This window comes from Eulemur rufifrons, chromosome 8 (assembly GCF_041146395.1).
Source record: "Eulemur rufifrons isolate Redbay chromosome 8, OSU_ERuf_1, whole genome shotgun sequence".
Taxonomy (NCBI): Eukaryota; Metazoa; Chordata; class Mammalia; order Primates; family Lemuridae; genus Eulemur; species Eulemur rufifrons.
The window spans coordinates 4348308-4365485 of NC_090990.1; the positions used below are offsets into that span (position 1 = coordinate 4348308).

A 17178-nucleotide genomic window follows, 5' to 3' on the forward strand; every position below is an offset into this window, starting at 1 on the left:
TGTGTCATTCTTTTATCTCTATGACCTCAGGGTCTTGGTACTCAATACTCAGCCGAATGGGAGGATGCGTGGGTGGGTGGCTGGGACGAGAAGATGGGTAGATGAGTGGATGGAAAGACAGGGAGGTGGACGTGTCACTGGGTGGTGGGATGGATGGGTGAGTAGGTGAATGGATGGGGTGGACGGAGGGAGGGTGGGTCGGTCACTGGGTTACCACAGCGTTCTGAATGCTGCTAGGGTGTCTCTAGACCCAATCGTTTTCACCGTCCGTGTCTTCTGAAGAGAAGGAAGACAGTCCCCAAGAGGGCGGGGTGGTGGAGGAGTTTGGGACACAAATCTGGAGTGAGGAATCTCAGAATGATCCATAGAGAGGTTCCCAGCTAGCGACAGTGTGATGGGAAGTGGGGTGGTGAGTTAACGTCAGAAATAAGGGCCTGATTTCTGAAGTTAAACTCATTTTGAAAGAAAGTTTGTAATATCTATCTTGGTAAATGACATCATCGCCAGGAAACCTGTGCATGTTGGGGAGTTGTCCCGGTTTAGGGGCCGCCTTCTCAGGAAGGGCTTCGGAGGAAGTAGAGTCACTTGCTGTCGTGCGAGGCGGGTGCGGTGGGCCACAACTGGGAGGTCAGGCAGAGTCCTGGAACCCCCTGGGTTGTGTTTGTGTCTGTCTCTTTCCCTCTGATCTCAGTGGCTCTCCTCTTCCTGTGCTTAGGGAAACGGACGTGGGCTAAACACACGAGTCAACCTATTAGAATCGATTCCTTTAATAGTCATCATCTAGATTAATTCCAAACACTGCCCGGGAGCAGGTGTCTGAGCGGCGCAGATGGCAACCCCGGCGGGGCAGAGGGCAGAGCAGGAGGGAGGTTGGGGGAGGTCTGTGAAGGCCTCAGACTTGCTCCTTCCCTGCCGAGGTCACGGGCGTTGTGACAATGGCTCAAATGTAGGAGTGGAGGATGGGGGGAACCTATCACCCCTCCCCAGTTCTTTCTGTCCCCCCACTGTTTTCCTAAACTATATCTCTGTTTTGTGCGTTGTCTGTGACAGTCCAGGGTTCAGAGTCTGGTTTAGTTCTTTAGAGAGAGCCTTTGCAAACACGGTGAAAGTCTGTTCTCCTGACAGCTGAAAGTTCCCTCGTCCAGTTGAGGCTGAGAGGAAAGGGTTGTATGAGGCCCTTCAGCCGCTCCTGGGAGGGTCCCTCTGGCCTCCCATGGGGGAGGAAACACAGGAACTGGGGAGGGACTGTGACTGTCCTGCCGTCCCCTCAGCATGGGGGAGCACTCAGGATGCTTGTGGGTGGTCCCTGTCCCATGCCCCGTCCCCCCTCCTCTCCAGTCCCCTAGGAGCTTCAGGGAAGGGCAAAATTAGCCGTGGAAATGGGCCACGGGTCCTAAAATAGCCTGGCGTCCTCAGGGCCTGAGAGTAGCCACTGGGCTGCTCTCACTTCTTTGTGTGGCCGTCCTGACAGAGCCTCTGTGTGGGGCCGGTCCCTTTGAGGTCTAGCGCAGGGCCCTGTAGGACTGCGGGTCCCCTCTGTGAGCAGGGAGAGCTGATGGCTTTGGTCTCCGTGGGCAGATGAGCCACATGGATGGGAAAATGAGGCCAAGTGACATCATCCGTGCAATAGGCTCTACTTTTGGGGGGATGGTGTTTGTCTCTGAATTCCCCGCTATGGACCCAACTTTTCCCATATGAAAAGGATGAGAGGATGGGGATGGGGGGATACCTGGAAAATTAACTCTCACAGTGGGGGTCCCGGGTGAAAGTAACGGTGGGCCCTGCATGGGCTTTCCTCGCAGGGACACCCCGCAGCCCCACCTAGAATGATCCCCCCGGCGAGCAGCACCCCTCCGGGAGAGGCTGGCGTCCCCAGTGCGGCTCCTCAGGACTTCTGGAGGTCTCAGGTCTCCGCCTACTCGGGGTCCGTGACGCGGCACATCAGCCACCGGGCCAACAACTTCAAGCGCCACCCCAAGAGGAGGAAGTGCATTCGCCCCTCTCCGCCCCCGCCCCCCAACACCCCATGCCCCATCGAGCTGGTGGACTTTGGGGGCCTGCACCCGCAGAGGTCCTTCCGGGAGCTGCTCTTCAACGGCTGCATTCTGTTCGGCATCGAGTTCAGCTACGCCATGGAGACCGCGTACGTGACCCCGGTGCTCCTGCAGATGGGCCTGCCCGACCAGCTCTACAGCCTGGTGTGGTTCATCAGCCCCATCCTCGGTGAGCCCCAGCTCAGCCTCCGTGCTGGATGGCCTCCAGAAACCTCCAGAAGCTTCCAGAAGCCTCAGTTGAAGCAGCTTGAGGGTCCTGAGGGAACAGGGAGGAGCAAGAGTTAATTAAGTTCCACTCATCAGTTGGGCTGTGGGAAACACAGGTGTGGCCCATCACCGCAGGGTTGTAAGTCCCTTCATCTAAACCAGACACAGCAGGAGCTTAGCAAACCCCAGGCGTGACCGCTGTCCTGCGCTGCTGCCTTCGGGTGATCCAAGCAATAAAGCCCGGTGCGATTTGGATCTGGCAGGTCCCCGAATCTCTCGGATCCCCAAGGAAAGTCACTGCTGCTTAGTGCTTATAAGGGTCCAAAGTTGAAAATTTAGGGAATGCTGAGCGATTCCAGGGGCCTATCTGTCTTTTGTTCCCTAACGTAGGGTTTTGTCGCTGACTCCGAATTTTAGCACCTTATTCTTTTGATGGGTTGGGGACGTGAGGAGGGCGAGTGTCGGTGTCCGGGCACTGCGGGGACCTCGCGGTGACCGCTGCCCGCTCTGTTGCAGGGTTCCTGCTGCAGCCTCTGCTGGGCGCTTGGAGTGACCGATGTACCTCAAGGTTTGGAAGGAGACGCCCTTTCATTCTTGTCCTGGCTATAGGTCTGTCGTTTCGGCATGGAAATAAAATGGAGGAAAAAAAAAAAAAGGCCACAACTGCTTTTTTTGAAAGGAAAATCTAAGAGTGTGGACCAGAGCAGTCACCCAGACAGCCTCGGGCCCTGTGTGGTGGCGGCAGGAACACCCTGCCACCCGCCTAGGGCTGTGGATCGCTATAGTCCAATGGGCTCTGCTTGGAGTTTAATTTTAATAAGTTCTTGGGTCCTAAAGATTTTAGAGGAGCAGTGCACTGCTGGGGACAGAGCGGGGCTGTGTCTTCTGCGCGTGACTTTGTCTCCCTATCTCCAGGGGCGCTGCTGGGCCTCTCGCTCTTGCTGAATGGCAGGGACATCGGGACAGCCCTGGCCGACACGGCCGGCAACCACAAGTGGGGCCTCCTGCTGACCGTGTGCGGGGTGGTGCTGATGGACTTCAGCGCCGACTCGGCCGACAACCCCAGCCACGCCTACATGATGGACGTGTGCGGCCCCGCGGACCAGGACAGAGGCCTGAACATCCACGCCCTCCTGGCGGGTGAGTCTCAGCCCCAGGCTGTGTCTGCGGAGCTGTGTGTTTCTGAGTGTGCACATGGAGGCCCTGCCTGGTTTAAAAAATAAGCTGATAAAATTCAAATATATGGATGAACGTTGAAGGGATAGAAAATATATATCTCAAACAGTATCTATCAACAATAATAGATATAATCAACAATAATGTGTGTGTGTGTGTACATAAATGCAGGCATATTGCTAAGTAGCTGATTCTCATTATTCGAGGTAGTCGTGTTCTATGAAGTCACCATGGACACAGAATTAGGGAACACGGACTCATTGCTCCTAGGAGAAGTACAGGGTTAGGTTCCTGCGAGCCTCTAGTCACAACATTTTCATCCACTGATCAGCACACAACTTTGCTTTATGGGTTTCTGCTTAAAAACATCGTATTTCGTATATACCGTGGACTCATTCACATTGAACCCATGGCCCACAGCACGTAGCTCGAGCCTGAACGAAGCTACTCTGACATCATGGCCTCCTTGAACTTAGGACACTAGACAGCACTTTAACACGGTGCTCAGGGGCCGTTTTACACCGTGAAACGCCAGCAAAAAGCACAGAAATACAAAAAAGATGGCACCAAGTAGACCACACAAACACACCTGTTTACAGTGTGAGAGCGGAAACAGCGCGGCAGAGCCTTGTCGGGCCCCAGCTGGGACGCGGTGGCCCCGGGAGGGTCAGGTTTGTGCTGCTCTGGGCGTGTCCTTGAGTGGCTGTGACAGCACCCTGGGTATCGGCTTTGGGGTTACAAATCAATTCTCTTAAATAGTAAGGAGGTGAATTCACAAGTACAGAATCTGCAAATAATGAGGACAGAGTGTGTGCGTGTGTGTATACACACACGGCTATATACATGTACCTGCATATATGTACATACATGACACGTATATACACACGCCTGTGGCAAAACCTGAGAAACAGTTCTATCAAAGTCAGGAACAAGGCAAGAATGCACTGACCCCGCAGGGCCTCTGCCATCAGACAGTTGACACAAACAAGAGGTATAGAGGTCAGAGATGTCACCACTGACTCTGTGGCTGTATGTAGGAAAACTTTAAGGGATTTAACTGCAAAATAGTGCGAGAATTCAGGGTGATGTCTGGTTATCAAAATGTTATATACAAACTCAATACCACTAACTGTCCTATATAAAACATTTACATCATTATGAAATAAAATAGAAGAAAAGAATCCCATTTAAAATAGCAATAGAAAAGATGTTTAACTCACTAACTGCCATGTGAGTCATATTTAACTCACACTAGTTTTGAGCCTGAGGCCTCGTGAAGCGTATGTAGCTCATACATCTCTTAAGACCTTGGGAGCCACGAGAACTATTTTTCAAGTTGCATATAACTCAAGTACAGAAAACAATAAAAAATAAATTTTTCATTAAATTAGAAAGGATCACTTTGTTTTCAAAGTTTTTATTTTATTTTCATAATAAAACACTGTGGCCCCAAGGAAAAAAAATTTTTTCTTGTGTGGCAGTCAATGTGTTAAAAATCAAAGGAATGGTAGGCCGGGACAATGGCTCATGCCTGTAATCCCAGCACTCTGGGAGGCCAACTCGGGAGGGAGGATCACTTGCAGTCAGGAGTTCGAGACCAGCCTGGGCAACACAGTGACACCCCATCCCTACAAAAAAATTTTTAAAAAGTAGCCAGGTGTGATGGCACACACCTGTAGTCCCAGCTATTCGAGAAGCTGAGGCAGGAGGGTCTCTTGAGCCCAGGAGTTGGAGGTTGCTGTGAGCTATGATGACGCCACTGCACTCTAGCCTGGTCAAGAGAGCAAGACCTGTCTCAAAAAAAAAAAAGAAAGAAAGAAAGAAAAACCAGGGAAAGGCCTAACAAGACACGTGCGGGAGCTGTGAAGAGGTTGGGTTGCCTGGTTGTTGGAGGCTCAGGCTCTGGGATCTGAAAGCCTGAGTCGGTTCTGGGCTTTTCCTCCTGTTAATTCTAGGGCATTGGGCAAATGGTTGTGGCTTGTGTCTCTGTTTCAACACGTGTGCTGACGTGTGTGCTGACGTGTGTGCTGATGTGTGTGTGCTGATGTGTGCCAACGTGCTGACATGTGCTGTGTGTGCTGACGTGTGCTGTGTGCTGACATGGGCCAAGGGGACTTCTGAAGGGGCCTCGCGGGGCCAGCGCTGGGTTTGGAGGGCAGGAGCAGGGGCTCCAGTTTCGACCTTATGTTCGTCTGTGTTGTTTCTTGCCTGTGAGAATGCGTCACTTTGATCATTTAAGAAAATTAGTTAATAAGGTTCATCTGGAATCCGACCTTGGTTAAGGGTCACAAAACAGCAGAAGGGACAGGGGGACCAATTAGGACCATGAGCTTGCGAAGTCGAGAATGATGAAATGCCAAAGGGGACAGGGCGACTGGCCAGTCTGGGAGGAAGAGGCAGAGAAGGGAGGAGCCTGCGGCTTCCAAGGGGACGTGGGCTGAAGTCTCAAGGCCAGTCTGGGGCACAGGAAGGGAGTCCACGGTGGGACCAGGACACAGTTCCACCGTGGCCACGTCACTCCGTGGGCGTGTGTGGAAGGTTGAGCCAGGTGTGCCCGAAGCCCAGGCCTGTCGGTAGAAGTTGCTATTTGAAAGGCAAACTCCCAACGTGGCCAGTTCTCCCCAAACCAAAAGTCACATTTTGGTTACACGCAGGTTCTCTTCACGAACAGGTGTCAGCCGAGAGAACGCGCCTCTGTGCAGTGCGCTGGCTCAGAGCATAGCCGAACTCGAGTAAAATAAGCTAGAACACGGGGTCCGTGACGCAGCGGAGAAGGACTGGGCGTCGGGGCCCTGGGGCTGGCGGGGTGAAGCCTTCGGGGCTCCCCGGCCCTTGGACGCACAAAGCCCGGCTGGAGGGGGCACCCTTTGGAGGTCTGTCTGCTGGCCCTGCCCCGGGGCTGTTTGTGGCTCTGCGCTGTGGGGTGAGAAGGCGGCGGCGCGGCAACAGCAGACGCCGCGGAATTCCTGCCTCCCCTCCCTGTTTCCCGATGGCTCACGGACCCAAAGGGCTGCCCGCCAGGGTGGGGGCCGGGACCCGTCCTCGGTTACCACGTGGGGCGACTGTCCTAGTGGTGGTCACACGCAAGGACGGCGTCAAGTGAACACCCGTGTACATGCATGTGGCTGTCTGTGGGTTAGAGATGGGGTCTTGCTGTGTCCCTGACGCTAGAGGGGACTCCAGGGGAAGATGTGACCCAGTGTAAACATTCACCTCAGTGTCCCTAGAAGGTGACGTAGAAGGCAGAACGAAGTGTGGGCAGGTGCTCCTCTGCCTGCACCGGAACCACGCCCCAGGGTTAGCGCCAGGAGAGGGCCGGGCAGTGGCCGTGGAGGACAGGAGAGGGGACGTCCCTGAGGGCCTGCCTGGGAGTCCTGTCCCCACGTTTACTGGAGTTCAGATGGGACAGAGCCTACCTCCAGGTCCTTGGGATGCACTTGCTACTTTAACATCCTCCTGGGAAGTGGAGCCACCCTCCCTTAGGGGGTGGACGGACGGAGGGGACTGAAATCCTGTTTCTCTCCCCAGGTCTCGGAGGAGGGTTCGGGTACGTGGTCGGAGGAATCCACTGGGATAAAACCAGCTTTGGGAGAGCCCTGGGCGGGCAGCTGCGCGTCATTTACATCTTCACCGCGGTCACCCTGAGCGTCACCACCGTCCTGACCCTGATCAGCATCCCCGAGAGGCCCCTGCGGCCGCTGGGCCAGAAGAGGACGGCCATGAAGAGCCCCAGCCTGCCTCTGCCGCCCTCCCCACCTGTCCTGTTCGAGGAGGGTGCCAGCGCCACCCTCCCCTGCCACACGGCCACCAGCTTCTCCAGCCCCATCTCCCCGCTCAGCCCCCTCACGCCCAAGTATGGCAGCTTCATCAGCAGGGACAGCTCCCTGACAGGCATCAACGAGTTCGCCTCGTCCTTCGGCACCTCCAACATAGACAGCGTCCTCATCGACTGCTTCACGGGGGGCCACGACAGCTGCCTGGGCCTCCCCGGCAGCCTCCCCAGGCAGGCCCTGAGCGTCAGCTTCCCCCGGGCCCCCGACACCTTCCACCGCCAGGACCGTGGGCTTCCGGAGAGGAGGGAGGGCGCCCTGACCTCCACCTCCGACGGAGAGGTTTTGCGGGTGGGCTCCTTGGACACCTCCAAGCCGAGGTCGTCGGGGATTCTGAAGAGACCCCAGACCTTGGCGATCCCGGATGCAGCAGGAGGAGGGGGTCCCGAGACCAGCAGGAGGAGGAACGTGACCTTCAGTCAACAGGTAAAAGCGGATGTTGGGGGCCTGAGGCTTGGAGGGCAGTGTGCGGATGTCCCCTGGTCAGTTAGACCAGTGGTCCCCAACGTTTGTGGCACCAGAGACCGGTTTCATGGAAGACAATTTTTCCATGGACCGGGGGCTGGAGGGGGGCTGGTTTCAGGATGATTCAAGCGCATCACATTTATTGTGCATTTATTGTGCAGTGATGCAGTGCATCTGCTAACGATGATCTGCATTTGCAGCCTCTCCCCAGTGCCAGCATCACCACCTCAGCTCCACCCAGACCATCAGGCATTGGACTCTCATGAGGAGCCATAACCTAGACTCCTGCGTGTGCAGTTTACAGCAGGGTTCGTGCTCCCATGAGAATCTGATGCCCCCGTTGATCTGACAGGAGGCGGAGCTCAGGCCTGACGCGAGCCATGGCGGTATTGGTCTGTGGCCCTGGGGATTTGGGACCGCAGAGTTGGATGATAAAGGCAGGGCAGACTTGGAAGGAGTTCCTGGCCTGTCACAGAGGTGATCTAAAGGGCTCTGATCCAACCAGACAAGACCCAGAGATGCCCACATCTTCACTTGCACGTCGGGGAACTGATTCTCTGCCTGTCGCAGGGCCACCCTCGGGCGGGCGAGTCCAGGGCGCCTGCTGGGTGTTGGTCAGGCGGTCAGGGACCTGTTACAGTGAAGATTCTTTTGAACACTGCTGTGTTTGCCCAGGGGTGATTCAGGCCAGGCCCGTCCCTCTGGCGAGTGTGTTACACGCATCCAGTGTGCCCTGCTTGTGCCTAGTGTTTTCCCCTCAGTGTCCAGGCTACGGCCCGTGCTGGCCGCTGTGTGAACCTGGGGCCAACAAATCTCAGTCTTCCTGGAAGACAAAAACAACACATAAGCCTTTCAGACGTTTCCGGGACCTCCCTTGCGCCTTAGCCATCGTCTGTCCTGGCGTCTAATGTTGGCTACGCCCAGAGGCTGTTGAAACTCTGGTTCTCAAGGGCAGTGGCATCTTCTGCGAAGGCAGACAACCTTCCAGAAGGCATTTGAGTTGCATTTTGTACACGCTGGATTGGCTGTAAGCCACCAGCTGACATATGGGGTTCTGCCAGCGTTCGGAATCCGTGGTCTTGAGGGGACCACCTTAAATAAAAGGAAGGTGGTTCTCTTGTTTAAGTGGCCGTACTCAGGGCGCACTGCAGGAGAGATGACTTCGGTAAGATCGTGGGGTTCCGTGAGCCTGACCTGCCCAGGTCCCTCAGGGGAGGCGGCTTTAAAGGCAGGTGGACTGGAGGCACAGCCCAGGGACACTGCTCGGGCCACAGCCCTGCCTGACCCCGTCTGGGTCCACATGGACCAGGACAAAGGGTCCTCGTTATGTGCCTTCCCCAGGGAGCCCCATGTCCCTTCCCCGTGCCCGGGGCAGGCATCCCCGATTAGCCGGGGGATGACAGGAGATGTGTCTTGAGGAGGCTGTTTGATTCCCCCTTAAGCATGACCAAGCACGCCGGTGCGTCTCGTGGGCGCGGCTCTGGTGTGCTACGGCCAGCAGTCCTCGTGCCACCGCACGGTCACTTAAGCTTGGTTGTCGTCTCATCCTGAGGAAGGACGCTGCAAGGTGTGTCCTAGTCCTTGCGGGGAAGTGTACCGAGGCTTCCCGGGGGCAGGGTCGAGGACGTCACACGCACGCGCGTCTGCAGAGGGTTTGAAGAGCCGAAAATCGCTGGGGTGTCAGGAAGGCCCGTTGTGCAATGAGGGAGGCGCTCTGGTGGCCCAGGCAAGGGCGTCCTCACCCCGTTTCCGACGAGTGAGTGATCCGGCCTTTCGCCCAAACTGGAGCATCCTGTCCCGTTTTAAAAAATTCAAACTGGCCTCTAGATACGGTGCTTTAGGTATGGTTCAAAAATCTCCATTGTAATCCTTTTTTCCCCCGTTTCCATCTCCAGATAGTGTAGTTTTTGCATCAGTTCTTTGAGGCAAGTAAAAGTCACGTGCTAAATATAAACACTTCTGGGCTCGAGCGGGTTCCGAGGTGTCATGTCAGCATCTGCCCCCGCGGGCGCCCAGCTCTGCTGTCACGGGTGCGCGGGGTCTGGCGCTGCGGGCGCCACTGCCTGCCCACCCAGAAAGTCCGGGCACTACCAGCACCACACGCCCCTGCGGGGCCGGAGCAGCATCTCTCGCGTCTCAAAACCTCTCGGGTCCAGAGTGATCAGTTTTCCTGACTGGGGTCTGCACCCCAAACCTTCTCGCCCTGGGAGGAGTTTGCAAACCCGGCCAGCCAGTGAATTTGTCCATGAGCCCCAGAGAGGAATCCAGCCCCCCTCGGTCCAGCCTCCATCCTGTTGACAACGGGGGTGTCTTGGACCCTGGGGAGCCCTTTGTGAGGCCCGAGGTGCACGTGTGGACAGGGCCGCCCTGTCGTCTCTGTGTCCACCTGTCCAGGGAGAAGGTGAACAGAGGAGCCCAGTCACCTTGAAATGGGTCTTCGGCGCCTTCCGTTATGGAAAGGAAGGGCCTGTGTGCAATGTCTGGATTTGAACTGACCCATATTTCTGTTATTTCAAATTTATTTTGCATTTTGCAAGGATCGTCACCCTCCCTGTGGCACAGATCTTGCATCTGGTGGCCAAGCCGTGGGCACACCCGGAAGGAAATTCTATCCTTAGCTGCTCGTGGGTCTCAGAAGGGCTGACCTTCGACCTTTGGTCGAGCCTCTCGTGCGAGGTTGGCGTCTGGGGCTCGGTCAGCACCGTCGGACGCGAGCACGGACCTTCCCAGCCTCTGCGCGTCGTGACTCTGCAAGTGTGTGCCCTTCCTCAGCACCGCAGAGCGCGCGCTTCCGCGTGGTGGGGTCGGGGGCTCTGACGCGAGGCTTTCGGGGCTTCCTGTCCAGGTCGCGAATATCCTGCTCAACGGCGTGAAGTACGAGAGCGAGCTGACGGGCGCCAGCGAGCGCGCGGAGCAGCCCCTGTCGGTGCGGCGCCTCTGCGCCACCATCTGCAACATGCCCACGGCGCTGCGCAACCTCTGCGTCAACCACTTCCTAGGTGAGCTCCTGGCAAAGCCTCCCCGTGGGTCCCGGGCCCTGCTGCGTGATGGGGACGGGGCCACCTGTCCCAGGGTTCTCACCCCGTCAGCCTCCCAGGACAACACCGATGGCAGGCCCTGGTGCAGGGACCTGTCCAGCCAGCCCCACATTGAGCCAGGTGTCATGGCTGAGAGGCACACAGCCTCGCCCGGGCCTAAACCTGCACTCCACAAAGCCCTCTGGACGACTCTAGGTGGGCGATGGGCCCCCTTCCCCACTGCGCCTTGCTCTGCCGTAGAGCGCAGACCTTCGCGCCCGCCTGCGCGTCTTGCTGCGTGTAAATTCACACGGCTTGGCATTCGAATGACTATCGAAAAGCCCCAGCTTACATTTCGTTCCATTTGGTGTCCCTTTGCTGTTGTGCTGTTGGACACGAGGATGATGAAGGATCTGAGATAGTCTAGGGCTCTGACACAATGTGGGACGCACATCAACAGGACCTCACGGAAGGCAGTTTGGCGACAGGCAAGGACCTTTAAAATGGTCGTGGTCTCCCTCGGGGTTCCAGGCAAGCCCGTGAGCAGAGACGTATCAAGAATGCATGTGCAGGGTCCTTACCGCGACGTGGTTTACGGTGGCCACGAACCGGGATGGGGGCATGTCCGTGTGCGACAGTAGGGGAAGGGTTAACTATATTATGGTGCATCCACATCGTGGACTATTTTGCTGCCATTAAAATGAGTCTGTAACACCCCACCTTCCTCTGCCAGCGAAGGCACTGGCTCAGAGGTCGGAGGAACAGAGCTCTGAAGTCTCACTGGTTGGATCTATCGCAACCTTGGCACCTCCTAATATGTTTCTCCCAATTGAATCGCCCCCACCCCCGACAGCTGGAGCACCACCGGTGTTGTCTTGCCTCGTGTTTATAGAAACATGTATTTACTTAAAATAAAAGACTCAGGGGAAACCTACGTGGTTTGACCAGAGGTTGTCTGTGGTGGTGGAGCTATAGGTAATGTCTTCAGTTTTTGAATCTCTGAAAATCACCTGTTCCTCTGATAATCAGTAAAAGCACGTTGCTTAAAGAAAGGGCACCCGCAGTCACCGACCCCTTTCTCCCCTGCAGGGTGGCTCTCATTCGAGGGGATGTTGCTCTTCTACACGGACTTCATGGGCGAGGTGGTGTTTCAGGGGGACCCCAAGGCCCCGCACACGTCGGAGGAGTATCAGAAGTACAACAGCGGCGTCACCATGGGCTGCTGGGGCATGTGCATCTACGCCTTCAGTGCCGCCTTCTACTCAGGTGCCAGCCACCCCCGATGCATGCACCGTCCCTGCTTGGCGGCGATGACCTTGGTGGGGCACTGGAGGGTGTTAAGTGAAGGAGGGCTGTGTCTTCACGGTGACAGACACAAAATCCCAAGGTGGGGTCGGGGCACTGCTGTCCTTTTTTGGGCCCTTGGCCCTGCTGACTGCACTGCCCTGGGCCTGGGGGAGACCGACCCTGAGGGTGTCAGGGGACAGCCTGGGGGTAGCCTGGGGAGCTGAGTCCCTGGAGGCCTCCGGGCCGAGCGGCGGGCACTGACCCTCTGTCTGGCCTGCAGCCATCCTGGAGAAGCTGGAGGAGTTCCTGAGCGTCCGCACGCTCTACTTCATCGCCTATCTCGCCTTCGGCCTGGGCACGGGGCTCGCCACCCTCTCCAGGAACCTCTACGTGGTCCTGTCGCTCTGTGTGACCTACGGGGTTTTGTTCTCCACGCTCTGCACCCTGCCCTACTCACTGCTCTGCGACTACTACCAGAGCAAGAAGGTGAGTGCCGCCCTGTTCCTGGCTTCGGGCCGCTCCTCGGAGAAACCACGCCCGAGAAATGTGCCCTGGGACGGCCACACGGTCTGGGGGACAGCCACACGGTCTAGGGGACGGCCACACGGTCTGGGGGACGGCCACAGGGTCTGGGGGCTTCCCCCTGCACCCCATCAGTCCTGGTCACAGAGGTCCCAGCAGTCCAGGGCCAGGCTTAGGGGGAGGCCAGTGAGGCACAAAATACGCAGCAGTCAAGAATTGTTTAATAGTCACAATAAGGGTTTATTACAGCAGAAAAGGGACACAGATTTAAATCACCTGAGGGAGGAAGGGCACAGGCCACAGTCTGGGAAGCAGCAGACAGAAGCTCCCGTTACCTCCTCACGGGGTCGGGAAGCCTTGGCCTCCGGGCATCAGTGCGTGACGATGGGATAGAGAACTGCCAACTGCGGACCCGCAGGCTCCAAGTTTCAGAGATTTCCGCGGGCTCCATTACCCGGTGCGACTGGTTGACTATCATATAGTTGGTCACAGTGTCCGGATCGACTGATACCGGGTGACCAAAACTCCTGCCCCAGGTCGCAGAGTTGGCCACTCTGGCAGGACCAGTCTTTTCCCGGAGACCAGACGGGTGTGGCCGGCCCTAATCAGACCATAGGCAGGACCCAAGGCCCCAGGCAGGCGGGGACTCTGGTCAGATGCTGCATGTCAGGCCCGGGGCAAAGGCCAGACCTCCCCGTGGACGAGGCCACGTGCCTGGCCCTGCAGGTGCTGCGATCCCGATTCCGCTGGGTCCGAGGGGCACGCGGTTCCCACCGCTTGACTCCTTTCCTTCCGCCGCCCGCTTCCAAGCCGCGCCTTTCCCTCTGCGGTGGCTTCCCCTCCCCTCCAGAAGCTTCCTGGTAGCCAGCTCTGCAGGCCCAGCTACTGGAGATGCGGGCCGGGCTGCTTGAGCCCAGGAGGTCCAGGCCGTGGAGTGCGGTGATGACGCCACTCCAGCCTGGAATAGGACTTGGTTGTCACAGTCCGTCCTTCCCCTGCCCCGGGCCCCTCATCGCTGCAGGTCTTGCATCGGCTCCCACAGGGCGCGGCCGAGAAGGCGATAAGGACACAGAGACAGGTAAACGCGGGGTCACTCGCACAACCCCACAGCCACTCTCTCAGGCGACAGACACAGTGACCACTCACATAGCAGTAAGATTCATCAGAGGTCACCGCAGTATTTTCAGAAATCTGAATTAATGGCAAAAATCCACAGTAAACAAAAAAAATTCAAATTTTAAATAAAGGCAGGATCCGTAACAGTGTCGGCCAAGCCACACCGGAGTCCGAGGCAAAAGGAAAGCTGTGGAACTCTGGCCCTGCCTTTCAGAAAAATGCTGGTATTTTGTTCCACACGGGTTTTCCTTTAACAGCTGTGCCGAGATATAATTCACCACACAGTAGCGTGTCATTCACCTGTGTCACTTGTACAAGTCGGTGGGTTTTTCTGTAACCACGGGGTCATGCAGCCTTCACCACAATCCATTTTAGAACACGTTTGTCACCCCAGAAAGAAGCCCTCAGCACCCCTCTCCCACCCTCCCCTTCTCCCTGGGCCGTGGTGGTGGTAGCCGTGGTGCTGGTGGTGGCCGCGGTGCTGGTGGCCACGGTGGTGGCGGTGGTGGTGGTGGCCGCGGTGGTGGTGGTGGTGGCCGCGGTGGTGGTGGTGGTGGTGGCCGCGGTGGTGGTGGTGGCTGCGGTGGTGGCCGCGGTGCTGGTGGTGGTGGTGGCCGCGGTGGTGGTGGCCGCGGTGGTGGTGGCGGCTGCGGTGGTGGCCGCGGTGCTGGTGGTGGTGGTGGCCGCGGTGGTGGCAGTGGCGGGCCTGCTTTCCGTCCCAGTGGACTTGCCTATCCCGGACGTGTCATGTAAACAGATTCTCGCAACATGTGGCCGTCCACGTCCGGCTTCCGTGACTCGGTGGTACGTTTCCAGCACTTCAGTCTTTCTTGGGGGCACGTGATGTTCCCACCGTGAACTTTCTGCGGTGACTTGGGAATGAACCCACTGTGTTAAACGTTTGGGTGACCGAGTTTCTTGTGCCCCCTTGAGTCTTGTGCCGCAGTCGCCTGCCAGGCCTGGCCCTCATTTGTTTCAAGGAGTTTGCAGTCCCTGGCGGGGTCACCAGCCCAGTGAGGAGCGGCGTCGCCGGCCTGCCGGGGGCTGTGGGCGGGTGGAAGCCGCGACGTGCTCTCAGCTCCGGCTCAGTCACACTAGATGGGCTGTGTCCCCTTGTCAGCTCCCTGGAGCCCACTGCCTCCTTCACTGGGGTAAACAGACGTGCCGGTTTACGGCAGAGTTCTGCCCTTCCCCCTGGGAGGGGACACAGGGGGCCGAGGGCCACTCTGACCAGATTCAGTCGGAGCTGACGGGAATCTGTGGCCTGCGGAGTCTTCTAGATGCTCGTGTGTCCCCAGCCTCCACTGGGCGGTAGGTCCAGGGCTGAGCACAGTGCCCCGAGGCCTGCACCCCAAAGACCACGTCCTCACCACTGTCCCCCGGCAGGTGTGGTGGGAGGAAGCCTCCAGCTGGAGCCACAGGGACCTCCGGAGAAACGGGCAAAGGTCCGGGTGCTGTCCCTGTGACAGGGTGATTCAGGCGAGTGACAGGCCTCCCCTAACATGGGCAAGGAAGGGGCCGAGTGGAGCCCGGGGCAGCCGGCTGCGCAGATCTGTTTCCTCCCAGGAGAGAGGAAGGGGAGAGCGCCCGGCGCCGCGCGGGGAACGCGTCCTGCGAGAGCCCAGCCCTCCGCCCCGTTAGTCACAGATGCTTTTCATTGTCGTCATCTCTCTAGACACAAATATTATTAAACTCCTGGCCGGACTCGCTGTGCACGTCGGCGCTGGAAAATGTGAAGCTGCCATCAGTGGGCCGCCCAGGCCGCCAGGGCCTGCGAGATGCTCAGGGTTCGGTCACCTCGTCACACCGGCCCTGCATGGCGGGCCGTGGCGGGTCTCACTGACACGCGTCATCTTCTGCTCAGTTCGCAGGGTCCGGTGTGGATGGCACCCGGCGGGGCATGGGCATGGACATCTCCCTGCTGAGCTGCCAGTACTTCCTGGCCCAGATTCTGGTGTCCCTGGTCCTGGGGCCCCTGACCTCGGCTGTGGGCAGCGCCAACGGGGTGATGTACTTCTCCAGCCTCGTGTCCTTCCTCGGCTGCTTCTACTCCTCCCTGTTCGTCATTTATGAAATTCCCCCTGGTGACACCGCGGATGAGGAGCACCGGCCCCTCCTGCTGAATGTCTGACCCACGGGGGCCTGGGCTCTGGGCTGTGCCCTGCCTGGGGTCCGGAGCAGACGAGCCAGGAGAGACCTTGGTGGACAGCGGGACGGGCCTCCTGCTGGAATATAAATATGTGATAAAATAATAAAGGACAGCAGCAAAGCCTACGGTTTCTAGGTGTGGCTCCTCTGAGGGGTAAGAGGTCACCGGGGGACTGGGCTACTCTCTCCAGGGGGACTTGGCAGGGGGAGGTTTGTAAGAATCATTTATTGAAACTAAAGTTTCATTTATTGAAACCCAGTGCTTCCCAGCCAGGGGCTGTTTTGCCACCCCCCTCCCCAGTAAGACATTCGGCAATGTCTGGAGATACTTTTGGTTGTCACAACTCAGGTGGGTGCTACCATCCAGGGATGCTGTAAACATCCCACAGGGCACAGCCCCCAGCAACAAAGAACTGTCAACCCCAGAAGCCAACAGTGCTGAGGTAGAGAGAGCCTGATCTAACCAGACCACACTCTGTGCATTGCATCCCAGGGTAGAGTCAGAGCATACAATTCTTTTGGGTCAGAAGGTATCATATCTGTTCATTCATTCATTCACTTATTCTCTCATTTATCCACCCATCCACTATATATCCACATATCCACCCATCCATATGTCCACCCATCCACTATATATCCACATATCCACTCATCCACATATCCACCCATCCACCCATCCACCTATCCACCCATCCACCCATCCACCTATCCACCCATCCACATATTCACCCATCCACTATATATCCACATATCCATCCATCCACTCATCCACATATCCACCCATCTACCTATTCACCCATCCACTATATATCCACTCATCCACATATCTACCCATCCACCCATCCACATGTCCACCCATCCACCTATCCACCCATCCACATATTCACCCATCCACTGTATATCCACATATCCATCCATCCACTCATCCACATATCCACCCATTCACATATTCACCCATCTACTATATATCCACATATCCACTCATCCACATATCCACTCATCCACCCATCCACATATCCACCCATCCACCTATCCACCCATCCATCCATTCACATATTCATCCATCCACTATATATCCACATATCCATCCATCCATCCACTCATCCACATATCCACCTATCCACATCCACGTATCTATCCACCCATCCATATATCCACCCATCCATCCATCCACATATCCACTCATCCACCCATCCACATGTCCACCCATCCACCCATCCACATAGCCACTCATCCACCCATCCACATATTCACCCATCCACTATATATCCACATATCCACCCATCCATATATCCGCCCATCCACTATGTATCCACATATCCACTCATCCACCCATCCACGTATCCACCCATCCAC

General features: G+C 56.9%; 1 protein-coding gene across 4 annotated transcripts; it reads left to right on the forward strand.

Moving 5' to 3' along the window:
- The first annotated feature begins 1802 nt into the window (after window positions 1-1802).
- On the forward strand, window positions 1803-16938 carry SLC45A1 (solute carrier family 45 member 1). Of its 4 annotated transcripts, none has more exons than XM_069479291.1 (8): window positions 1803-2223; window positions 2778-2870; window positions 3177-3401; window positions 6966-7693; window positions 10578-10755; window positions 11839-12015; window positions 12317-12522; window positions 15539-16938. In XM_069479291.1, the coding sequence occupies exons 1-8, from the start codon at window positions 1827-1829 to the stop codon at window positions 15803-15805; spliced, it is 2271 nt and encodes a 756-aa protein (XP_069335392.1). In that variant the 5' UTR covers window positions 1803-1826; the 3' UTR covers window positions 15806-16938. The 4 variants fall into 4 exon arrangements, with proteins under 4 accessions (XP_069335392.1, XP_069335393.1, XP_069335394.1 ...); XM_069479292.1 differs by having other exon boundaries at window positions 10578-10731; XM_069479293.1 differs by lacking the exon at window positions 2778-2870.
- Window positions 16939-17178: the final 240 nt, after the last annotated feature.

Bases quoted from the DNA above. Each gene is read 5' to 3' on its own strand.
- SLC45A1 (XM_069479291.1), top strand. From the start codon at position 1,827: ATGATCCCCCCGGCGAGCAGCACCCCTCCGGGAGAGGCTGGCGTCCCC. The intron at 2,224-2,777 runs GTGAGCCCCAGC...GCTCTGTTGCAG, and splicing joins GTTCATCAGCCCCATCCTCG to GGTTCCTGCTGCAGCCTCTG. The intron at 12,523-15,538 runs GTGAGTGCCGCC...TCTTCTGCTCAG, and splicing joins ACTACTACCAGAGCAAGAAG to TTCGCAGGGTCCGGTGTGGA.